Below are 26,214 nucleotides of genomic sequence, written 5' to 3'. Positions count from 1 at the left end.
GTTGCACCGACGGACACCTCCCGCCCCCGCGAGTCGGGGCAGCTGAGGTGGCGCCGGGCGTTCAAATAGCGCTCCAAACAAGTCCGCAGCGACCGCGCGCACGCAGCCCCCGCCAGGCGGCCCCAGCGGAAAACTTGAAAGGGACTCTGTTTGCCGGCCGCCCTGGGGCGGCTCGGGCGGGGGCGAGGGCCGAACCATCACACATGCCCCCCTCCTCGGCGCTTCCTGCGCAAACGCGGGGGGAGGGGCTGGGCTGGCCACAAAACCTAGGGCTCCGAACAGCGCCCGTAGCGCGGGTAAAAGGCGGAGGTCAAGAGGCTGGCTCGCAGGATACCCCCCCCCGCAGCACCCCCCAATCCGAAGACGCGACTCTCAGACCACCCAGGGTCCAGAGAGCAAAGTAGAGAGGGGCTGTCAACCCCGCAGACCCCCGTCACAGGAGACAAGAGGAGGGTGCGGGGTTTCCGAATGAGTCTCTACAGAACCGCCCCCCCTCTCCAAATCTGCCAGTGCCTCCTTCCAGCCCATGGCACCAGCCCAACTCTGCGCACCTCTTCCGATTCCTGAAGGGAAAAAACCAAAATGCGATCTTGCTCCCTCATTGGAAGCTTTAGCTCTTCTGACAGGTCCCAGAGGCGGCCCCCCATTTAAAAACCGGGGTCACTCACTTTCTGTCGATCTTACAAATAAACAAAGCCAGGCGCACCCCGCCGGAAAGCAGCCCATTCCGGGAGAGGACAACTTCCCCCAGCAAGAAAATTAACACATTCTTCTCGCGGCGGTTCGGCCCCTCACTCTGGGGAACCCGAGGGGAGGGGGCCTCGGAGCCGAACTTCATGGGTAAATGTGGGACCAGAGCCGTGAGGCGGGCGCCTGGGACACCCGCCTCCCACAGCTCTGCGGCTAGAGGAACACCCCGATTCTCCCTCCCAGGCTTTGCACACCGCTTGGCCACGCGGGGCTCGGGAGATAGTCTGAAAGACCCCCCAAGGCTGGGGCGGAAAGGGGGGAGAAGCCGCGGGGCTCGTGGGGGGAGGGCGTGATACTTTGATGGAAAAAAAAAAAGGTCAAACTTGATCAGCCCGCCAGGCACCCTGCGGGCAGCGGGGGCGAGGAGCTAGAGGGGAAAATGTAAAAGTGGCCGCCACCCCCTCCAAGTGGAGGGGGAGACTCAACCACGCGTGGTCCAGGGCACTTAGTGCATTTACCGTCGCCCCCAAAACACAGGGCTGCGAGGGGGTCTGATGCGGGGAGTGCGCGCCGGGGATCTCCAATCAGCCGCCCCCGCAGGCGGAGCGCCCGCCCAGCACCGAGAGGCGAGGACCCGGGCTCCCGCCACCCCAGCGCCCTCCAGCTCGAGTACTTGGGGAACGGACGGTACTCCGCAGGGAGAGCCCCAGCCCCAATCTACGGCGCCCAACCCGCAGTCCCCGACCCTAAAACCTCTCTTTTTGTCTGAACTCAGTGATCTGCGACCGAGCCGACTGCAGCTTGGGAAGGCTTGGGTACAGCAGCGGCCACCGAGCAATCACCGGCGCTAGGGCTCCCAGCCTCCGGGGCTCCGGGGCTCAGGCTGCGGGCGTCCCCCGCTCCTCCCAAACACGGACCCCTCCTTTCCCGTCCCTGGCTCTCCGCACCTGAACTTCGGGGGAGCCCGCGCCGCCAAACTTTCAGCCGACTTGCAGCGAACTCCGGCCCCGGCCGCGCACCGGGCCCCGGGGGAGGAGAGGGAGGTAGGCGGGGAAGGGGAGGGGGCCGGCCTCCGGGGGGGTCGGGGGAGGGCCATGGCCCGACACCTACCGGCTCTCTGAGTCGTCCAAGCCGCCACCGCCGCCGCCGCCGCGAGGCCGAGGGGGAGGGGCGGGGCGGGGAGCTGCGCTCCGCTCTGGGCACCGCCGCCGCGGTGCGCTCCGCTCCAGCCGCGCCGCCCGCCGTGCCCGGGTCCGGAGCCGGAGTCACGCCGCCGCGGCTGGCCCGAGGCGGGGAGGGGGGGGAGCCTGCAGCACCTGCCCCTCCTCCCCCTCCCCGCGGCCCAAATTAAAAAACAACAAAAAGCAACTAATCACCCCCGAGCGGAGCGCAGCGCGGCGGGCGGAGGGCGCAGCGTGAGGCGCCCGGACTCAGCAGGCGGCGCGCATGGCTGGGCGCGGGTTGGGCAGGGCTGGGACGCGGGGCCCGGCTTCAGGGGGCAAGGTTCGGCCGCTCTTCTCGCTGGGTTCGGACGCCTGCTCTCGCCGCCGCCGCCGCCTCTGCTGCCGCCAGTGCCGCCGCCTCTACATCCCCGCTCAGGCTCCGCCGCCTCTGCCGCCGCCGCCGCTGCGCGCCCGCCCGGGCAGGAGCTCTGAACGCTGCCCGGGGGCTGCCGGCAAAACCCGGACCGGACTCGCCGCTCCCTCCTCCTCCTCCCCCCTCCACCTCGACATCCCTCCCTCCTCCCTCCGTCTTCCTCCCAGCGCAGCTCTGGCCACTTGGACGCCGCAGGCTCTGAAGCCGGAGCTGCAGCCACTGCGCCTCGAGCTCCTCACGCTCTGACGAGGTCGGCCCAGACTCAGCTCCCCAGTGCGCCCTGTCTTCACCTCTTTTTCCGCAACTTTACGAAAAATAAGAAGACCTTCCCCGTTTTGTGAGGGGTGCATGGGCTTGGACACCCATCTTACGTTGAAGTCCACCGTACCTCTGACCCCTCTCTTCAGCGGGCCGCGAAGCTACGAGGACCAGTGGGAAGGGTTTGGCTGCGCCGCCCAGCTCAGGTGTGCGTAGGGCCCGGATCTTCTAGAGGAAGGCTCTTGTAGCTAGACGCAGGTTCAGAGCGCTTTCTGGACTCGGTGGGCTCTGGTTCCCCAGGAGAAAAGGGGCGGAGATTCCTGTCCCCATTTCAGAGATGAGAAAACTGATCTGAGAAAGGGCATTTTTCGTCCTACGCTGGGGCCAGTCCAAGCCCTGAGTCCTGGAGCTAAAGCACACACTTTGTGGTGCTCTGGGACCGTGGCCTACAAACTTCGAGCCTGAAACAGTGCTCAGTTGACACTGGTTGAAAGAGAAAACAAAAGCCCAGTAGGTACAGATTTGGGCTAACATATGCTCGCCCTTAGTGCCCCCTCCATCTTCCCAGCTTGAGCTAATGCAATGCCTGTGGATGTCCTTTTCTCACCATCTCAGGGACCCACAGAGTAAGCCCCCAGCTTGTATAATACCAAAGTAGAAAGTTTCTTAAATTCTGTGGAATTTGTGAGAATAGGGGTGTGTTTCCTCCTACAGGCAGAGAAAACACAGCCCGCAGACCTGAGACCCCGGGTGGGAGGAGCCAGTGTTGGGGAAGTCTGCCTAGAATTAAACATTGAAGCCCTAGACGGGTTGGGGCACAGATAACAGGGAGTTAACTGTGGGACCAGGGTGCCTTCAGCCACAGGCATGGCAGTGGGAGAAGGGAAACCAGCTTCCTCTTCACTGCTTCCTCTCTTCTGTGTGGCCTGCCTGTCTCTGAGGCAGGCCAGGGCCCAGAGGCTGGGGTCTCTGGTTAGCAGCTGCTGCTGCCCACCCTTCAAGACTTCTAAATCTGTCCTTGGGACCTTGACCCAGCCAGGGGCTAGGGGAATGAGGGAGGTGTTAAAGGGTAGAGTCCATCTGGAATGTGTTGCCTTTCTATCCCTTCTGACCTCCCAGGCCACTGGGAGTGACCCCTCCCCACCCATCGTGGACACCCCCTCCCTTCCACAAATGCTGAGAAGTGTCCTTCCTTAACTATGTGCAAGGAATGGCTCCCTAGAGGTGTTCAGCCTTTCCTCTCCTCTCCTCTCCTCAACTCTCTAGCACTATTCCTCAAAGCCAACCCAAACAAACATACCATATGAATGAAAGCAAGGTATTTGCTCTGGAACACAGTTTTAAGACAAGTGGCCACCTCTAGGTTATCACGTCTTAAACTGCTTAAAGACAGACATTCTAGATAACCTGAGTGTCAGGTATTATGTTGGCACTGACCATACAAAGAAAAAGGAGGGAAGGTCCCAGGTCGAGATTTTCCAGCATCTCCGAACACTTAGTCCACCGCCTTCTACCTTTTCTGGGGAAGCTGAGGCACAGACTGTGAAGGGGTATCTTTCTCCAGGAGTTAGCAGTAGGTCTCAGAGGACTAGGACCCAAGAGATGAAGCTTAATCCTGCAGGGCTTCTGAAGACAAGGGTCAGTACAGAATCACACCTGAAAGAAGGTTCACACTAGCGTCCACAGGGGAGGGGGATAGTAGCTCCACTTTAGAGACTTACTATTAATTATCTTTTTTTTTTTGGAGACCTCCGCCTCCTATATCGGATGAGCAAAGCCAAAGGGCTGCGGGCTGCAATAGAGATGAGCCAGGTGACTTTCTCAGGGAAGGGGTGTTGGTGTACCTGGCCCAGTTTAACAGATAGATCTAGGAGTCTTCCCCTGCTCCTTGAAATTAAGAACTGGAAGGAGACCCAAACCCCTTTCCCCCATCCAACCCAGGTAGGAACCAGAGGAGAGGCAGAATTGTCCACATGGAGAATGCAACAGGAACAGGAAATGTCATATGCAAAGCATCCACATAGAACTCTCCATCATAACAAATGAGACAGACCATCCTCCCCACCCCCCACAAGCCCCCCCTTCCACAAGAAGTAAAACCACGCTGGTTCACTATTCCCTCCTTTCTCCCTGCCTCCAAAGAGGAATATTTAAGTTTCACATTGTTATTCAATCAATCAGCTTAGATTCAGGAAACAAGTTCCTTAAGTCTCCAGTGACTTTGGGGAACAGAGGGGGCCCTGTCTTTTGGGTAGGAGTGTGTCAGTCCAGTTCTGGATCCAGCCCTCCTGAATGATATCCATGATTGGCATTTATGAAGCCCTTACCCTGGGCAGGGCATTGTGCTAAACAGCTAAAGTGCATTATTTTATTTAATCCTTACATCAGCCCCAGTAGTAGTATCATCCCCATTTTTCAAATGAAGAAACTGAAATGAGATTGGCATCAAAGTTGTTCTCCTATCCCCTGACATTTGCTGTCCTAGTGAGGCTTCTCACATACACATCTGCGCTGGGGTTCACCTGCTTCATATCTTGTAGTGATTCCTCAGAGCCTATAAGGGCTCAGCCCAAGCCCCTTCCCCGGCTCTGGCCTGACTTCTCTAACCAGCCCCATGCCTCCCTGCAATCCCATGGCCCTGCTGACCAACACTACCCAACACTCAAGTTTCCCTCAGAAACCCCAAAACTCCCCTTCAAGTTTCCATGGCTTTGCACGTTCCCTCTGCCCAGAAAGGCCTTAAATCTAGCTCACTTCATGAATTCCTCACTGAAGACCAAGAGTATGTGTCACCTCCACTGGGAACCTTCTCTGACTTCTACTCCCAACCTCAGTTTGGCCCATATCTACGAGGCCACTACTAGCCTTTGTGCAAACTGGAAAAAATTATCCTTTGGGCAGATATAGGTACCGTCTTTTGGCAGCAGGTCATGGACTATCTGTCAGTCTTCCTAGCTCCCTTTGCCATGTGCCTTTTTGCAGTGTATGCACTGAACAACTGTATTCTGTGGCCTGGCTTTGGGACCCTTCATCTCTTCCTTGCTGTGGCCACAGTGACCAGTGTACAGAAATAGCTTTTATTTGCTCATGTGTCTCCTTGTCCCCTTACTATCACCACCCATAAAAATTCTTTGAGGGTATAGAAGCATCTTCTACCTACCCTGGGCCTGAAGGCTGGCACTAAGTAGGTACCACTAATAACAATTGTAGCCAACATCTTTCAGATCACTATGTCTGGCACATTAATTGCTCTCTGTGCATATGCTTATTTAACCCTCCAGCTCAGACACCAGCTTAAAGTTACAAAGTATCAAAACCGGGATTTAAATCCATGACTTGTCTGAGGGACCTGCCTTTTCTACAACTGCTATTTATCAGCTAATGTGGGTCATTGATTAAACATCCAATGACTGGGAAATGACTGCATGAAGAGGAGTATAGGAGTTAGGGTCTCCAATAAAGGTGGCCGATCTGGAACCTGGCTTAATGTCTACCCCTCTTGGGCCCTGATTCCCTCACTTGTATCACAGAGGATGGGAGCAAGGGCATTTGGATCCGTCTCAGGACACAGTGCAGGACAGTCTTCAGTGGGGGCACAATGTACTGTGTTACCTCGGCCAAAACTGCAGGATAGGCCTGGGGGTGCAAACATGAGCAGGGGAAGAGAGAAGCTTAACTGCTCATACACAGGCCCAGGCCTTTGGGGTCTCAGTCCTCACATATGGGCAGTTGGTCCTTAGGTCTCCCCACTCCTGCCCCAATGACCTTCAAAGAGACAACTGAACTGTGAAACTAGAGGGAAAAATCAGAAAAGCTAGGTCTGTCTCTTTGGAGGCCAAGACCTACCTATCCTTAAGAAGTCAGTTTGGTGGCCCAAGCCTAGCCCTGAGCTGTGTAAACGGGGGGAAAGGGAGGTCGTCAGAGGGGGGACTCCAGTTCCTGAACAAAATGACTCTGGGGTGAGGCTGGGAGGGAGTAGAGACCAGGCCAACACACACACTCATATTTTCCCTTGCCCAGGAATAGCCACACATGCCACAGACAACCAGACATAGCCCCACTCTCTGCTGGGCACAAGGCACTCAGCCTTATGAGGGGGAAAGGAGAGTGGGGATGGTTTGGGGGCATCTTGATCCTGACAGTAACTCTTGACTTCTCTAGGCACAATCATGGTTCACATGGCTCTTTTATGCGAGTGGACTACATACTCCCAGAGGCCAAAGCTGGGTCTCCGGACCTCTGCCTTCCCTTCCCCCCACCCCCCAAGGCCCCAGATCAGACCCAAGGGGAGGGGTGCTAGCCAAGCCTGAAAGTACCCTACCCAAGACATGCGGGCTATGGCGGGGTGGTATGGGGAAGACTTGCTGAAGATGGAGGGGTGGGGCTCAGCCTTCTCTCACAGACCTGACCCCAGAAGGCAAAGCAGGGTGGTAAAAGCCCTTTACACTGGGACTTTCGAAAATAGTACCAAGCCTCTCTCCTCAGACCAAGGGATCCTACCCACCAACCCCTACTCTGCCTTTCCCTTCAGACTCCAGAGAATGGGGTGCTCAGACAGTGCCTGGGGGTGGGCCTGGAACGAACTGCTTTTTGAACTGGCGGGACTGGTTCTGTGTCTAGCCGACTGGGCAGTCACGGGTTGCCTGCCAGGCTTGGGAGGAGGGAGGCCTCAGGAAGGGGCCCCTCGTAAATCGTTAACTCCCAGAGCCACTGCCGCAGCAGCTGCAGCCGGAGTCCCTTGGACCCGCCCTCAGTCATGACTCTGGCCCTCAGAGAGCCCACCCCAGGCCAGAAGTCAGAGGCTAGAGGTCAGAGCTAGAAGTCCCAGCACGTGGGCAAGTCTCTAACTAAGAGGTGAGAGGTGGAGGGGGGTCTAGGAGGGTGTCTATGAGAAACACACTTCTAAGTTCAGAGCTTTTCACCCTAGTTTGCTCTCCAGCTTTCCTGCTGCAACCCTGACCTTTGCCTCTTAGAGGAGAGGGTCAGGAGCTCTGGGTGGGTCTCTTGGGGCAGCCCCAGGGCAAGTCGAAACCCCATCAAATCTTTCTTCTTTTCAAGGAGATAATTATGCCAGTCCCACCCACTCCACCTCAAGGGGTGTCACCAGGACTAGATAATAAATGCGCTGAGGAAAAGAACTAGATACTGGTCAGAATTGGTATAGGACTCTCAGCTTCTAGGTGCTGGGGCCCCCCAAGGGAAATAATAAAGGCTACCTTTCTGGAGGCAATGTACTAAGTAAACCCGTTAGGTTTGATAATCTGTTTAGCAATCACATTCCCATTTTGCAAATAAGGAAACTGAGGCTTTGAGAGGAGAGGTGACTCATCCAGGCTGACTTACCCAGGCTGTGGCAGCTGCACAGGAACAGGGCCAGGATTTGGACCACCTTTGTGCTCTCAAGCTGAATCCTTGTAGGGTTCTCTGTCTCCTTTTCAAATTCCTAAGCTACAGGTGAGGAAATACCTTAAAGCTAGAATGGGCTGGACATCCCACCCCCCAGTGTAACACTGTGTGTGTGTGTTGGGGGGCGCGCTGATATGGGACTGGTAGGGGAGTGCATGCGGGCAGGAGACTGGCAATGTCTCCCACCCCCTCTGTGAGCCCCTCCTCCAGGGCAGCTCACATACCCACAAATGCTATAACAGCGGAGGCTTGGCTGCTGTTCCCCAGATCCCCAGGAAGAATTCTCCTGCCCCAGACCAGCTAATGAGGGAGGATTGATGGTGTTACCACCCTTTTCACTAGGGAGGCATCTCAGAAGCAAGGAGATGGAGACAAAAAAAAAAAAAAAATTCAACTTTTAATCGAGATTGCAGATTCAGAAAAGATTCATAAGTGAAATGATTCCCTGAGGAAATATAAAAAGTTACTTACGGCCCAGCTAAATTGGGCAAGCTTCAATCAGTGGCTGTTGAGAGATCATTAAGATACACATGTTTTTTTTAGGTATATGTGAGATCCATCAGGAGGGCTGACCACTGCCCGAGTTAGAGGGGATCTGGACCTGAGGTGGTTTGGCCTCCTTTGTCACCTTCTCCCACGCAGACCCATGGCTGGGCAAGGAGTAGAAAATGGGGAGGAGCCCCATCTTCTGCCCCCAGGAGCCCAAAGCTCTAGCAAGGGAGAGTGGTGTAAAAGGGATTATGTTTAGGAAAAACTTCATGGTTTGAAGATTTCCCCCCTTTCCAACAGCATAATGGGGTATGGCAGGGCTAAAGAGGGGACACCCTTCATTTCCCCTGGCCCTATTTTCTAATCCTCTGGTCAGCCTGCACCCTACTTGGTCACAGGAAGATCAGAATGCCCTCTCAGACCTGTGTCTGAGGGTTCTGCAGGTCATTCTGTTTGTTCCCTCTCAAGGGAACACCGGGGGAATGAACCATCCTGAGTTTTCAAAGATGATCACTGGCTTTTGAGAGGACAGTCTACCCTCCCCACTGTAGCCATCTCCATTTCTCTAGAGGTCTAATCTTCGCCCACAGCCTATGGGGGTCTTCACGCCCCCTTCCTTTCTCTATGCCTAGAGCTTTCAGGGTGAGGCTAGGACATCAGTGAAACATAGGCTCTGCTGAATACTGATCACCATCCCCCTTCTGTGCACTTCTGGGGGCCATGACCCTAAGGCCTGGGACAGGGTCAAGTCCTTACTCATCTCTGTGGCCTGGTCCCCATTTGGTATTAAATGTTTGCTGAAGAGGAGGGAGGGAATATGGGGTGGCTGGGCAATCTGTCCCATGAGAGTGGGTATGGAGAAGGGAGACAGGCCAGAGCGTGGTAAGGGTACTGTAGTGGCAATGCCTAGACCCCTTTTCTTAGGCCATCTGCCTGGATAGCTCCTCCTCCGTCAAATCACCAAGGAAGACAAGAAACTCGAGCCAGATGGCGGTAGCCACGATGCCTTGTGGATGACCCGAACCTGATCCTGGCCAGGCCGAGGCGCTATTTTAAACCCCAGTCCCAAGCTGCCGCCTCAGCCTGCCTGGCCCATCTCTGGTTACAAAGCCGTGCCCATCTTCCTGCCACTTCCTCCTCCCCACCTAGGCTGGGGGACCCCCTAGGCTGGTGCTGGGTTCACTGTGTCTTGGGGAAGCCGTGCTCCCTGTGGGCTTGGTCAATTGGCACCAATGCCCCTCTCCATCTCCTCAGCCTTGCCCACTTAGGCACCCTCATCCCTCTGCCTAAAGATTAATTGCCCTGTATTCTGACTGAAATCTCCCCCATAGATGAGGGTTCTCTTCCCAGGAAATAAAGGCTCGTCTGGTCGCAGAACCTGAAATACTGGGCCCTAACTCTGTGGGGGCCAGAGCATGCAGTCCAGGATAGGGTGGTTGCTACAGAAGGAAAAGTAGGTTAGACATAAGTAGGGACTTCCCAGCAGTGAGATTGTACACTAGAGAACTTTCCCTCACCTCAATGCCTGCCTGCCTGCCTGCTTGGGCAGGAAGACTAAGATGATTCCAGAGGGAGGCTCAAGGGCTTGTGGGTTGAGGGACTCAGGAACCATTTAGCCAGCCCACAGTGCCTTCCTCCCTCCCCTTCCTGGAAAGGACAGCTTGGCACTCAGGTGGCCCAGCTGTCAGCTGGCTAAGCCTGCTGGACTTGTGTCCACAATCCTTCTCCTACTCTGGGCAGTAGCCCCCACTGGCTCTAAGGCCTGCCAGCCCCACCCCCAGCCCAACACCGGCACAGAGGGAGGCAACAAACATTGCCAGGACACTAAGGGAAGTGAGGAGGGTGATCACCCATGCAAGCTCCCCCATCTCAAGCTGTCTGGACAGAAGGCTGCCCAGGGAACCTGCGTACTCCCTCTCATGACTGCACCCCACTCCCTTGCCCCCATGCTGTATAGTCCAGCAGTGAGGTGTTGGCACCCAGCCTGGCGCAGCTGAACAGTGACACCAACAGCCCTGCCATCTCAGGCAAACATAGTTCCCTCCAACCTGGCAGTTGGGGAGATGGGGGCTGCAGGGTAGAGGGTGTTTTCCACCCTCCTGGGCCTGAGACAGCCAGGACAGGATGTTTTGGAAACCTACCTCTCCACTATAGCAGAGGATCTTCAGCATTCCCTTAGGGTCCTGGCCACCCCTTCCAACTTAGGGAGTCAGTCCAGAGGTTATACCATTGGTTCTCGACTAGGGCTGATTTTGCCTCCCAAGGGACATTAGGCAATGTCTGGAAACATTTTTGGTTTGTCATAAATGCTGCTACTAGCACCTAATAGGTAGAGACCAAGGATGCTGCTAAACATTCTATAACGCACATGACAAAGAATTAAATGGCCCCAAATGTCAATAATACGGAGGCTGAGAAATCTTGGGAAGAACTTCCCAGACTAACTTAGGAGCCTGGTAGGATGTGTGCGCACGCGCATGCACACACACACATGCGCGCGCACACACACACACACCCACAAGGCTCATCATCTCCCATCCCACAGGCAGAGAGGGTTCTTCTGTCATTCTGGCTTCAAAGGCCCTTTGTGGCCTGAGGAATGTGGTAAGCTGTCTGCCTGGCCACCAAACCATCCGCTGACCTCGGCTTCAGAAAAAGTAGCCATGATGGGAGGCCTGGCAGAACTCTTCATCTGCCCATGGAGGGAGAATGACATCTCCCACTTACCAGACAAGCTCTACAGAGCCGCACCCTCCCCTGAGAGTATTCTGGGTGTATGAAAAGGGCCTATGGAAAAGTGTAGGGGCTGCTCTGCCCTTCCAGACTCATCCCCAGAGGGCTGGCCCAGCCTGTGGCTGGTTGGAAGCTCTGGCCTCCTTCTCATCTCCCTCCTTCTCACCTCCATTTCTATTTAGGAGGCAGCCATGGTGGCTCAGCTCCTGTCTCTGGTTTCCTAGGGAGCTCTGCTGAAGCAGCCCAGCCTCCGTGGGTCCATCTGTCAGGGAGGCTGTTCCGCCCCATCGATTGCTGTTCCCAGGGGGGCTGTGCTGCTCGAGGGACCCAATGTGGTGGCCAGATAGGAGGGCTCTACACCGATAAGAGGGGGTGGGGGCAGCTTGGCAGCAGGCAGAGCTGAGGGGGGGCTGGCACTTCAGTGAGAAGGAACAAAGCTAGACAGGCATGAGAAATGCAGAAGGCCAGGGGCATCAACGCAGGAGGCTTCTTAGAATGACCTCTGAAACCAGCTGGCACCCCCAGGACTCAGTTTTGCCTTTGAACATACCAAATTCCCATTTGCAAAGACAACAATAATAGCTGACATTTACTGAGCAGGAACAGTGTGCCCAGCACTGGATTGGAGGCTTTGCACACCTTTACTTTCATTTGAGGCTCACACCCATCCAAAACAGGTGCTGTTATTTTCCTCTCTGACAGGGGAGGAAGATGCCCAGAGAGGTTGCAACACTTGTCAGTAGCCACACAGAAGAGCTGGAGTTAGATTTGGAGGTGGGTCAGCTTGGCCATGGCTGTGCCCCAGCTCCAGACAGACAGCCAGGCCTAGGGGGAGGAGGCGTGTCTAGTCAGGCAAGAGGCCCTGCCTGCCCTCCCCACAGAGCCGCCTCCTCCCTTGGGCACTGTGACATCTGCCCCGTTTCCCGGCCCCAGACAGCTGCCCAGAGCCACGTCAGCACTTCCACTGGGGAGCCTGGAAACTGGCTCTGGCTCCTAGGTGATGAGCGACCAGGGGATGCGCTTCTAAGACTTAGTTTCCCCTGCTCGTTTGTGCGTGGGTGGGTGAGTGGTGGGGCTTTGGGAACGTGCTCAGAAGAGAATGCAATAGCATCCTGGGTGGACAGGGTGCAAACATTCCCACGCAGCCAAGAGTTCTGGGAATGCCTTACGCAGCCAAGACCCCTCCACCCGCCCCCAGTCCACTGGGGCCAGGTGGTCATTTGGCAAGGTTCGTGTATGTGTGTGTGTGTGTGTGTGTGTGTGTATGTGTGTGTTGCGGGGGTTAGTGTCTGTGCTCTGCCCAGGCCCGCACCCTGGCTGGCTGAGGCCAGAGATAACCGGCGCCTCCCGGAAAATCATTAGCATCTGTTTGGGTCACAGCAAAGTTGGCCTGCCGAGCCTCCACCCGCCGGAAATGGCCTGCACCCCCATCTGAGTGCACAGGCGCACTGACTAGGCACACCCCTTCTCAGGGCCCAGCTCTAACTGGTGTGGCGACAACATCCACCCACCCGAGAAGGGAGGGCCTGGGTGCAAGGCCGCAGGCCAGGAAGGTGGGGTTGGGCCTTGCCGTCGGGGGGTGTCCTGGCATGGTGTGGGTGCTCCAGTCCGCGCTCTGGGCGATCCAGGCCGGCTCTTGGCGGAGCCCGCGCTGGCAGTAGCCCAGGGAGTGTGTGGAAATGACACCGCCAGGGCGGCGGAGATCCCCCCTCCTGACATTGGCTGGAAAGTGGAGCAGCTCGTCAGGGACAATCAATGGCGATCGATCGCTGCGCGGCTCCGGCGGACGGTGCGGAGGAGGGGCAGCGGGACTGGCGGGGGCTGAGGTCAAACAGCACACAGACCCGAAATGGGGAACAGCGGCACAGAGGGGTCACACGGACACACAATCCGTACAGGGAAACACCACTATGGGCCACCGCCACCACAAAGGAGGCACACTCACCACATGGAGTTACACCACACCATGACATTCTCTGACACAAGTCACGACACGGCGTGTGTGTTTGTGTGGGGGGGTTGTAAATGGTTTGCATGGATACATACAGCAGGGTCACATTATCACACAACCACATTATCACACATATTTACTCCAGGACAGGGCCTCATACCACAACTGATGACCTTACACTAGACACCCACATCACCAGGACACAAAATGAGTCATACATTCCACTAGCTGGTCCCAGCCACACAACTGTAAGAAGTTACATACTCTTGCTGCACAATAAAATCACACAACAAAGCAACAAAGTCGTACAGCCAAATTATACATCACCACCACCATCTCAAACATTGTCAAATGGATCTCACACTATTCAACAATACAGTGGTGTCCCATATGGACAACACAATAGGATCAAGAGCCCGAGAATACCACAGGGCTACACAACACAAGTTGTACTCCAGTAACTAAGACACAGATGCAGCTGTTTCACCTCCCCCAACATGAATATACCATGGCACAATAAACAAACACTGGCACAAGCCAACCAGCATTAACTCTACAGGGCTCTTACAGAACTAATGAACTCTGCAGGTAAGGCGCTTAGTGCAGAACCAGGCACCTGATAAACATGCAAAACACAGAGGGCCTTGGGATCATTGTTAATGGTTATATATTAGTAAGTAATATCAATATAATGACTATCTATATAAATATATATGTCATTATAATAATCTACCATTACATACACCTGGGAAACACAACTCAAGTATCACAAACACAACTCACTGCTGTACTCACCCACATAGTGGCCACACATTATAACTTCCCCTAGTACACAGCCATTAAGGCAACACACTCTGGGACTTTGGTGGGGAAATCACCCCAATCTCTCACCAGGTGCATAGCTACTGGCCACTTTTTCTGCCATTCTCACAAAGTTGTAGAATAAAAGCACCTCCCACTCAACATTTACACAGCATCCCAGAACCTCCCACATAAGCTCCTTGAGGACCATCCTTAATCAGTTGCTCTCTCCATTCCACCATTTTCCCATATATAAACTGAGGCATCAGTTCCAGAGTCTTCAGAAAAGCCCTCCCTAGTCCAAATCCAAAGCAGGAAATCTGACTGGCCAGATTTCAGCCACCTCCCCCCACCCCCATTTCCAGTGGTGCATGTGCATGGGAGCAGGGCCAGATCGTCAATCCTTCAACACACCCTTATATGCCACTCCTGTGGTTCCAGCGTAAGGCCAGCTGGGCTGTAGCCCTCACTTCCTCCAGTTAAGGTCTGGGCCCTCCCAGGGGCTTTCAGGAATCTCTTGCAGCCAGGGAGCTCCCCCTAAAGGTTTCACCTGGAAAGACTTCCTCTTAATTATTGGTTGTATGACTTTGGCTAATTCCCCAACCTCTCTGTGCCAGGATCCCAAAATCTTGCCCTCTGATCCAAGATTCCAACACCCTCTCCCACTGTGTGTGCACATGCTCGCACACATACACACACACAAGCACTCTTTAACTAGGGCGAGTTCTAAGACCACTAAGCCTGTGACCTAGGATAGGGGAAGCAAATATCTTGGGCTGTGGGCAGTGCTATAATTACCATGGCTCATTCCTTACCCTCATTCTTCACGTAGGTCTGGGAAACAGATGGGGTAGGTCTGGCCTCCCATTACATACCTCCCCACTCCCAGCCCCTCCTACTACAACGCTCCTGGCTTTTATTCATCAGAAGGGGTAGATGGACTCCTTTTTTGTCCCCCAAGAGAAGCAGAGGGACAGACAGACCCTGGGCAAGGACGCACAGGCTGGCCAGATATATCCATCCAAATGCCTATCCATTTTGTGGGTACATTCTCATAGGCCTTGCCAAGTAGGTATGTGAGCAATGGGTCCCAAAGGGGCCCAGACGGCCTGCTCCAAGTCCCTGGGTGTCTTAGTAGATGGTCCTGCTCAGAGGGGCAAATCTCTTGCTTGTATAGAAACCCAGGAAAGATGTCCCACTGTCTATGCTTTCTTCTTGGAATCCATAAGCACCTATAGCCCAAATCCTTTAATTTGATAAGGCCATTCTGCACCAACCATAGCTCATGGGCTAGGCAGGGGACCAAGGACTCATTTTCTAGATGAGAAAATCAAGTAAAGGAGAAATAAATTAGTTGCCCTAGAATACACAACTGAAAAGCCATGGGCATGTGATTCAAACCCAGATTTGACTCTTGTTCCTCAAAGGCTACCCAGCTTAGGCACACACCCATATGCATAAACACTAAAGAATGTCCATGCTCACAATTCTCACACTCACAACTTCCTGCACACATGGGGAGCTCCCTCCCGCACATACACACACAGGCAGGCTTACACTCTCCCACGCCTGAGGCTTGTCAGCCACATTCTCTATAGCTCCCTCCCTCCAACAGGGACAGGGGCAGGCAGGGAGTCCACATTCCCAGGTTTCCGCCCTGACCCTGACCACCCCCACCCCCAGCATACATTCCTCCTGCTGCAGCCAGATAACCAGCCCCAGGGGGAGGCCTGGGGGAGAGCAAGGCATTCTGGGGGCCAGGCCCCTGGCTCTACTCTGGGTTGCCTAAACCCAGCTATATTGCCTGAGTCTGGCATGGTAGGGACCTAGCTTTCCCTGCAGGGAGCCTCCACCCCTCTAGCCACGCTAGACCCAAGGCTTCCCTCCTTATACCAGAAACTTTCTTAGACCCAGAGCTTCATGCTCCAGAGAGGGAGTTCAGGGGTCTCCCAACTCACCCTTCAGATGCAGAATCCTTTATAGTTACTAACAAGAGCAGGGTCTGAGGAGCCCGGAGGGCTCCTCTCTCCCCCTCCTCTCCTAGCAGGTGAAAGCCTAGATTCCAGGCACCAACAGCCCCTAGGCAGCTTTCCCCAGCTGGGGGTAGTGGGGGTTAATTCTCACGGCTCTGCTTGGGGTACAAGCCACTTGGCAAATTCAGCAAATCTGGAGCTATTTGCATACCCAGATGGCCAAGTCTGGAATTTCAAAGAATTCCCCAAGAGGCAGCTGGCTTCCGGATAGTGGCCCTGGAGGCTCACAGCTGCTGGGCTAAAATACTGGGGAGCCTGGGGCCCCCCAAAACAAGATAGATTGAAAATGAAAAGGGAAGAACATTTCCCAGGCCCTATCACTAGCCCCCATCTCTGTCCCTCCTCTCCCCCCCACTCCCCGTCCCCAGGCCTCCATCCCTCATGATATGAAAAGCCTCATCCAGGATGAAGCAGGCAAATGAGATTGGGCAGGCAGATGAGATTGGGCTAGTTGGCTGGGGTCACAGGGACTGCCTGCCTCTGGGGAAAGGCAAAAGTGGGCACCAGATAGACAGCTGCCAGAAACAGAAGATCCCCTGTTCACATGAAGAAATGGACAGACCTTTGCCCCAATGCAACCTGCAGCCAAGTGGGCAAAGGCCCTGGCCTGAACCCTACTAACCTGTCCTTGCACAGGGCTATGACTACTATACCAAGGGGCGGGGGGTGGTTAGTGTACTGACATTTCTGGCAGGCTTTGGGCTAGAATACTAAGCTGTTCCCTGAAATTTATGCTATGATGGAACCTGACTCAACTAGGCACTGGCCCTTCCAGTTCTGGATAAACTATGAACAAAGCCAAGCCCAAACAGGCCTCCCTACCCCAACAAAAGCTCCTCTCAGGTTCTATCCAAGCAGATTTATTGACCACTGAACTCATGGTTGTTACAGCTACAGGTCACCACTGCCCTCTGCTGGCCACTCAGGCACTAGCAATTAACTTAGACATCAACTCATTCCCTGAGCAAATGCACTTCAGTCACCTCCTCTAAAGGGCACAGAAACTTAAACTCACCTGTCACCTAAGTCAGGGAGTGTCGGGGGGCAGGGCAAACAGGGACAAACCCAGGGACAGCGTATCAGAGAAATCACGAAGGAATTCTGCCCCCTCGCCCAAATTTGTATCAGAAACCAAAAGGAAATGTCCTTTCTATCCAGCTTGGAGATTGAGCCCACCCTTATGAAAACAGTCCCTGCCCCAAACCTGTTACAATGCACCAGAACCTCCCCTTACCTTTTCTCCTATGCTCTTTGTCCCCTCTAAAGGAGGGCCAGGCTGAGATGACCTGGGGTCATCCTTCCAAAAAGCTAAATTTCTCTGGCAGGTCTGAGAAAGCTTTGGTTCCCCTGGTTCTATCACACTGTAGCAGGTGACTGGAAGTCCTGGGTAGCCTCTGAAACAAGGTCACCTGCCCTCAGTTCTTAGTGCAACACCCTTGAAAGTAACGACACCTTTCAAAGATGGCAGTGATACCGACTGGTGGTAGGGGAAACTGCCCAGAAAGATCTTACCAGTATTGCCCCTTAATTAGCTGGGGAAAGCCCCAGATATCCCTACTGTCAAATAAGTAGCCTTGCCAACTATGTCGAACATGGAACATCTCTCACTCTTAAATGGTGCTGGCTCTGGAGCCCAAATGTCATGTTGTGAGTTGTTTCTAGAAACCTCCAACTCAGGAGACCCAAGGAAGGTTACAGCTTCCAAAGCTACTCTAATTTCCTATGGAAAACTTCAAAGCAAGAAAGCTGGCAATTTGGGGAGTACTTGATCCAAAGGTCAGCAAAACTAAACCCTCCCTTCTCATTCATTCTCCAGAGGCTCTACAATCTAGGGCAGGGGTGTACCCTTTAAGAGTCAAGAAAGTTCAGTACTTAGGGAGAAATTCAAGTAGAACAAATGGCTTAGGGCAAGGAGAGGTACCTGGGAAAGAGGCAGCTACCACCCCTCATATCCTTAGAAGTCTGAAAAGGAGCACAGCACATTTACCAAGGCTAGCACTGCTCTTCCCTGGACAACAGTCACTGGAGACCTGGCCCACGCACACAGTGGCTGCTTCTTGGCCTTTATAAATGTGATCAACCATTTGCTTTCAGAGTACGTTGCAGGGCAATCAGGAGCCCCAGTTCTGGAAGGCCATTCTACCAATAACAACATATACAGGAGGTTAAAAATAAAATCCCAAGTGAAAACTATTAAGCTGCTCTCTCGGTGACAAGATATTTATATAGCTCTCTATCTGCTAAGAGGCAGATTATACTTTGCCTCTGATCAAGTGCAGTTCCATAAACAATTGAAAGGTGAAAAGTAATCACTCGTCACAAAAATGTCTGCCTCTGCCTCAACCAGCCCAGGAGCAGTCAATGAGAAAGGGCAAAGCTAGTTGGTGATTGTGTTACACATTCAGCCCCTGAGGCTCAAGGCCTTAAAGGCTTTAGAAGTCCCAACCTTTGAGCTTTCCCACTTATATTGACTAAGATAAAATACAGCAATAACATATACATGAGAGTGGGCTCAATCTCCAAGCTGGATAGAAAGGACATTTCCAATAAATTGGCCATTGATCTCACAGCCAATTTTCATATTTCTAAGCCCCTAGGAATTGGCCTGGAAATATTCGGAGGGGCCTGAATATCAAACACTTACATCAGCTGGGGCAAAAGGCTTTTAAAGATTTTTGTGAGGTAGAGAACTCAGAGCCACTTTCCACCTAAGCACATACATAACATAAGGAAAAATTAAATAGGCAACAGGCTCTAGGAGCATTCCCAAGGAAGTCTATTTTCTCTCCTTAGATGTGTATAAATGTATATTTGATAGCTTACTATCTTTACCATTACTTTCATATTAAAAATTTGCTTTCTCATGTATAAAATCACACCCACCAAAAAACAAACAAACAAACAAACAAAAACCCAACATCATCAAAATGAGGTAATGGGTCCTTACCAATGACAATTTTCTGCAGGGGTAATAGATGTTTATTCCTGAGTAGGAAGGAAGAAAAGACATGTTCATAATTCAGAAGACCCTAGAACTGAAGAAAGTTCTATTAAAAATCTAGCCACTGGGTGTTAAGGGGCACATACAGCAGACGGTCACCTTAACTGCAGATGAGGGAGTTTATAGGAATTCTAACTGTAATTTAGAAATAATCTACTTCTGATAACCTACCTATGGTTCAAAATAACTTGAAGCAAAGAATGACTCAAGAAGTGGAAAACTGGAACAGTTAGAAGTGGAAAAAGAATGCTTCTATTGTTAGATCAGGGCAGAGAACATGGGTCCCTTCTCTCTACAGACCTCTCTACCAGTCCCTATCCCAACAATTCTCCTTCCAAGTCTTTGTACTACCCAAAGTGTAGAAACCAGCAGGACAATGCTACCTTTGACAAGTGGCCAATAACAAAGCATACAAGTATCTGAAATCATCATGTAGTTTAACAAACAAAAAAACCTGCTCCAACTATAACGTGACCAAGCACTCCATGTTATTAAGCAAAGCAAAGGGAACCCATACACTTGACATTCCCTTGTAACCACTGTCTCACCAAGATAATCAGGGTTACTGCAAACAAGCTTTCACATATGATAAAGCTGAGACACTCCTGTAAAACGCAATGTGATTCCAGGGGAGAACCATCTTGAATGACACTTTTTTTGTGTGAGTGGGGAAGGTAGCCTCCCTCACTGAGCCTTCGTTCTGGCCAAGGCATATGTATACAGACTGGACCAAATTTGTTCCTTACTCAAATGAGCAAGACCAAACTGCATTCAAGGGCCTAATGTTATTTGTGACTATGTATAAACTTTCATTTGGCACCTGCACACCAGGATGATGGTTTTTATTTAGCACTTAAAAATACTTAAGAGCACTTCTGTGAAAATATTTACATTATGACCTAATAAACAGTAATGAGCTAGCTAGCTAATCTCTAAGATGACAAAAACGTGCTTTCAGAGTCTGTGCAAATGACCCATAGTCAACACTGTAGTTAATAGCAAGTCAAAAACTGATGAATTCCTACCAACCCATGACACTGAGAATACAAGGTAATTTTAGGTTAGAGCTCAATTCTAACTCCTTTCCCACAACTGTTAACAGTCAAACTTTTGCAAAGTCAAGAATGCCAGAAATGTTAGTAAGTAGCCAGCAGCTAAAATGCAGCACTTTAAGAGGTTTCAGGTTGTATCACACGTTAGTTCCCAGATGGAAGAGTAGTGACACTGAGAGATAAGACAAGTTGAACAAGTTTAAAACAAAAGCAGTGGACATTTATTCCTCAGTTTTTGTGCAAGAGTGTAAAGATGCATCCAAAGAACCTGATGACTAGTGAGCAGCCATGGCCTTCAGGCTGGCCCGGTTTACAATTAGATTAAGAGGAGGTGAAAAAATTTGGTAACTTGCCTAGTTCACATGAATGTTTCTGGCAAACACAGTTGTTTACAAGTTTGAAACTATATTTTACTAGAGTTAAGGGAAGACTTCAAAAAGCCACATACAGTACAATTTAAAATTGGATGAACATCCTGCAACATTAGTGCAAAGTAATTATGTAGACTTTCCAATACAAAATTGGGTTCATGTTTCCCAGGTTTGGTCAGTGTTCCTCTTTTACAATCACAGAAGCTTAACTTACCAAATAGCAATGCCTTTGTTTTATGTCCAAGGGAATGTCACAAGGTTTTGCTGAGATGGAGCTTAGTTTCATTAATAAAACAAATTTCTTATTTAGTTTAACAGTCATGTTCTTAGAATACTGCACATATAAGTTTCATGGAAAAGCTTTTAAGCTTATGCCCTTATTCAGTAAAATTAGTTTCAAGATATTCTTTTTACTATGTAAACTGGAATTGTTTCATGATTTTGAAATGCACCCAGTATAATGAAAACATATCAGGGGTGGGGGATAAACCACCACTAACCTCAGCTAAAGTTCTTAAAATCAAAAAGCCTATTCACACAAAATTATATGTAATGACTGTAGTAATCAGTTTATTACACAGATTAATCATTCTTGAACGTACAAGCTCCAGAGGAGCAATTGGGTCTTTAAATATACACAAGTATTCCATCAAATGAATTTTCACCCTTACATCCAGATAGACCTAAGCAGTTAAAAACATAAGAAAAATAAGAGCTATTAGCTATGTATTAACTGAGAAACCACATACAAACCAAAGAATATGAAAGAGAGAAAGAAGGGCTGAAAGAATGAGGGTTAAAGGGTAGGGAGATGTAAGAGCTGGGAACAAAGCCCATCACACTTTATGCATTAATAGCTCCAATCCATTTAAACTTAGTTGACCAGTTAAACTTAGACCTTAAAATACAGGATGTGGGTTGAATTTAATTTGTTGGCCGTAACTTTCACCTAAGACGTAGGTCCTTCAGAATAAAATGAATACAGAAACAGCTTCGTGTTCTTCACCTTGCTTTTCATGTTTTGAGTTTAAAAGGATTCCACTTAAAAACAATCTCCTACAGGTCAGTGGAGTTTTTCTTCCCCATCCAAGCACACACCATACCCACCACCCCTCACCTTGCCGTTATCCAAATTTAAGTCAATAAGGGAAGTTTTTAGTCTCGCACCTAGGTTACACCTGGAGAACTGGCTTGTCACACACACACTTCTCTGCTAGGAGGCAATGTTGGTACAGAAGTACAGTATTTCTAGTTTGTTGTTCCAAGTATGTACAACACGCAGCACTGCTGTATCAGGTAAACATGTGCACAGGGGAAGATGAGGCGTGGGCTCATAGAAAGCAGTCAAATGGAAATCAAAAGGATTTTCTCTTTCAGAGTTCCCCTATCTTTATTTGTAGAGGTTATCCAATAATTTCTTTAATTACATCGCATACTTCTGAGTCCATTCCCGAGCTATTCTGTTGTACCTGTACACACAAAGAGAAGCTTAGCTTAACATAGGTGAGGAGGAGTCAGAAGGCAACAGATTTCATTCACTATCCCATCCAGCAACTTGAAGGGGGGAAATGTACAGTACCTTCAAGTGAAGCCATCTTTTTACCCCAAATTCTAATAAGCATTTATTCAACGATAGTGTTTAAAAGCTGTAATGTGTGAAACAATGTCCTGTAAATGATACTAGAAAATTTTTATTAAATTTTAGTATTTGCTGGTGTACCCTTATTCTATACTCAATTGACCTATTTCTAAGAAAGATCTTCAACCTTTGTTCACTTATTTGGAGTTCTTCATACTATATACTTCTACATTATATGGTTCTTGAAATTAGTGGTTAAATTAATATAAGCCTCAATAAAATAACGAGTTCTGGCAGAATTCACTTTAGCAATTTAGTTGCTAAAATGAGTGAGTTTAATGCTCCAGAAGAAAATTCTAGTAGTAAAATAAGCAGGGCAAAAGATTCTACAATTCTTTGATTAAAAAACGGAGGCAGGAAAGTTCTGCTGAACATTACCACCACAATGGCTTAGAAAATGGCTTTTGGCAGACATTCATGCCCAAAATTCTCAAGACTAGACAAAATAGTTCTCCAATCAAAAAATTTTATTTAAATAAATGCACAAATAGAAAAAAGCATGATCTAATTTTATTCTGAATGCAGCCAGAAATACATGACTACAGATACTATTCAAATCTAAACACAGATTAAACTAAGATTAAACTGCTGTTACAATCCCCTATTCCTGGTGTAGCTCCATTAAAAAATATTTATATGCCTCTCTCATCCAACAGAATTCAAATTATTCTTTAATCTTTCATATTTTAACTTTAGAAAATTATCTACTCTTTCCCATCTATTTCTTTCTATCTTACTGAACAATATACCAAACAAAAAAGATTAGAATCTTTTAATTACTATCTCTCTTGATATCCTATTTTTAATAATCCAAAGTATAATTCTAAAATAGGTAAATTCTATACCAAGTTTTGTTTTTGAAGGAAATTTAGGGCTTTTGTGTCTTGAGGCATTTATTCACTTTCTTTTTAAGATTATGCCAAATGGTAGGAAAACAATTTCCTTTTCCCATTAATTTTCAAATGCCTAAGACAAATGAATGGGCTTTTGATGCAAAATGCTTTATGTCAAAAGCCAAGAAGACATAAAGCTATCAGAAAGTATACTGTAGAAGTTTTTCTAGACAGGAATCATCTGAAATCGAGATAATCTATTTATAATGAAATTCATGCAAATACTCCTCTTTCCTGTCCCTAGGTGATATAAATTTAAGTATCTGACCCATACCCAGCTCTCAGTTAAGAAAGATTTGAGATACAAACATCTCCATCCCACCACAGGAACTCTTCTGTCTGGAGGCCATACTTACTTTTCTCTATCTGTTTTGTAGATCCGAGCAATCTCAGGCACTAAAGGATCATCTGGATTGGGATCACACAACAGGGAACAGATGGACAAGAGTACTAGAATGAAAAGAACGTATAAATTAAAAGATGAAAGCAATGGATCTAAAGAAACATGATATGCCAACACATGAGAAAATTCTAAGAATTTATTTATATTGTAGTGCCTAGCAGCTTGTAAGCTCTACCTAACTTTATAGTAACAGTAATCAACAAAGATTCTAAGATTTCTCTATACTTGAAACCCTAAGGAAGCTGTCCTAGGCTGATGAAGTGACTTGCCCAATGTCCCTGGTTAGTAATTAGAGTGGAATTAGAATCCAGGTCTTCCAAATCCCAGACCAATAACACTTTTCATAGCCCATAAATATCAATTTTTAGAAGCCCATATTCAGGGATAAATGGCTTTCAAAATTCCAAAGACAACCACACTACTGCATGTTCTTAGCCAGAAATAACCACCATGAAATCTAACAATCACTGCTTTCTCAAGGGCAGGTACTACATTCAGATGCAATGGATCTGTTTCATTTTTAGTTGAAAAAAATTTAGTCTAAGAACTTAAAGGCTAGTACTTGCCCCCAAATGGGGCTGGCCACACTTATTACAGAAGATACAACATACTTCTACTAAGGTCTCAAATGCTTTTCAGTGATGATTTAGAATCCCATCTAAGCCATTTCTTTAATGACCACCTGGAATATAGCAGACCAATCTCAATAGTACAATTTCCTCTGTTAAGTTTGTTGTTAATTTATGTATTCCTTATTGAATGTAAAGAGGAAGCCAAGACCACTAACATTAAATCCAGTGGCCTCTGATACACTGAAATAAATTCCAATCCTCTATTCTGACGCTAACAGAACCCAGCTCTAATGTTCTCTAGTAAGAGACAATGATTCCGATCCCACTTTACTCCCAAAACATCAAATTCAGCAGGAAAAGGATTTATTCATTTTCCTATCAAATCTATTCTATAGAGATTAAGGGCTTCTTCTGAGAGGTAAAGAAAAAGTCTACATGCCCTTTATCATTCGGATTGTTAACAAAAAAGCTATTTCCTTGCCTTAAGAGTATATGGAAAATAAAAAACATCAGGAAAGATGTTTTCTGACTCTTCATTCCTGTTGCCCACAATCCTGGCAGATGGCATTCCCAAAACATCTTCTCTTCCCATTGTCAGGTGTATCACCTGATGCCCTCTTCAAGCACAGAACATTCTAACAGCAATTAGGAAAGATTTCATGTATTTCCTGGAAATGACAACAGGGAGTTATAGATTTTTGAATGTTCATAAAATTACTGACTATAGAAAGAAGAAACTTGTCCAGCCTATCAAACTGGCAAAAGTACAACTGATTCTTCATCTAAAATTAGACATATTAACAAATTAGTTATTAGTTACAAGTGTCCTTTACTTATAATTCTAATTATTCCATTAAGGCTACTTTTGAAAGATAAATCTTAAAGAAATAACTTGTCTTTCTTTCCAAAAAAGGAATCTAGGTGGTAGTTATCTGGACCTGGTGAAAGGATTCTTAGTATACTACTTGGTTTCTTTAATTTGTAGAAAATTGATTTTGGCTTATAATGCACACCTTCTTTCACTGTAAAGAGATAATTCCTATTTTTACAACTTGCATAGACTCTTCAACTGAAGTGACTAAATTTTCACCTATGTAAAATAAACATTCTTCATCAGTATATATTCATTTTCATTAGTGTCATAATCCACAGTCGCTTCCAATTCTGAAAACATATAATCAAGGGGCTTTATGGCACACTTATCTGCTTCTTAAAGTTTTATGTATATTTAAGTTTCTAACAAATATACTCAAAGTAGAGAGAATTTCGAATCAAAATTATTGCCTTTGAAAAGACTATTCTGTTTTCAAGAGATAATTAATACACACATAGAATTCAGTCTTTCACAGAACCACTTGCCCATTCATTCAATTTACAAAAAGGAGTCATTTAAAACATTAAACCTAGGTAAACTGATATAATCAAACTCAACAAAATGGCACTGCAATTATTTTAAAAGATAGCTACCCAGATAGAGAGAACCTAAGTCAAATAAACGAGCAGTCCTAATGATTTAGAATAACTGAAAAATCAACGCTAGGCACAAAAAAAGGAAGGAAAAAAAGCTGTGGTAACAATTTCAGTGATCTAGACCTCCCCATTCCTCAACCTCCCATACATGCACATGCATGCGCGTGCGCACACACACCCAATCCCACCTTTCTTGGTCCCATTACTAGATTTATTTCTTTAATGTTACTTGGTGAAGGAAGAGAAAGCAGGCCAGGAAATCAAAAGAACAAGTGCATGAACACTTTTATAAATAGTCCATGAATTGCAAGGGGCCTACAAAAAGGGAAAGGAGCCACTTATCTGGAAAACAATTTCAGTCACAATTTTTAAAAATGTAGTCTTCTGATTTTTTTGTTTTTATTTTTGCCTAGGACCCCAGAAATTTTAGTTTATTCCTCAGTTTTTGATTCCTTTAAAAAATTAGTTTATCAGAATACACAAGTCTTATCATAGTTATAACATCCAAATTATAACATGACAAATACACAACACTTTTTCCAATAGTGCCTTTATCACAATTATCTGATTGCCTATAAGGAACCAGTTAACTAGGCATTTTTGCTCTTTAATTTTTATAACAACAATGAAGTTGTTATTATCATCCCTATTCTATAGATGAAAAAAAGAACAAAAGCTAATTTGTCTAAAGTCTCATTCAATAAAAGCTGAAATCTGAACACAGGCAGTTGGAACCTGAATCTATGCTCTTTAACATGAAACTATGTTGCCTCCATCTAAATGTGTACATTAAAGAAATGATAAAATATAAGATAGGAAAGGAAAAAGATAGGAAAGAAAAATATTTTCATACACT

General features: G+C 48.5%; 2 protein-coding genes across 4 annotated transcripts in view; both read right to left on the bottom strand.

Annotated features, from left to right (window-relative positions):
* CXXC5 (CXXC finger protein 5) overlaps positions 1-2,367 on the bottom strand; it is a 33,605-nt gene extending 31,238 nt beyond the window's left edge. The window contains exon 1 of one of the 2 annotated variants that reach the window (XM_039836274.1): positions 1,801-2,367. The gene's annotated coding sequence lies outside the window, so the exon portion shown is untranslated. Of the gene's footprint in view, positions 1-1,637; positions 1,776-1,800 lie in introns of those variants that run through there. The other variant, XM_039836275.1, reaches the window with a different exon arrangement.
* A 17,841-nt stretch (positions 2,368-20,208) lies between these two features.
* Positions 20,209-26,214, bottom strand: part of UBE2D2 (ubiquitin conjugating enzyme E2 D2) — a 43,041-nt gene continuing 37,035 nt past the window's right edge. For both annotated transcript variants that reach the window (XM_039836277.1, XM_039836278.1), the window contains 2 exons: positions 23,270-23,363; positions 20,209-21,850 (listed from right to left, as the gene is read on the bottom strand). In XM_039836277.1, coding sequence (XP_039692211.1) covers positions 21,805-21,850; positions 23,270-23,363 — 140 coding nt within the window. In that variant the 3' untranslated portion in view covers positions 20,209-21,804. The remainder of the gene's footprint in view (positions 21,851-23,269; positions 23,364-26,214) is intronic.

This window comes from Pteropus medius, unplaced genomic scaffold (genome assembly GCF_902729225.1).
Source record: "Pteropus medius unplaced genomic scaffold, Ma_sr-lr_union100, whole genome shotgun sequence".
Lineage (NCBI taxonomy): Eukaryota > Metazoa > Chordata > Mammalia > Chiroptera > Pteropodidae > Pteropus > Pteropus medius.
This window is presented reverse-complemented; position numbering and strand designations above follow the sequence as displayed.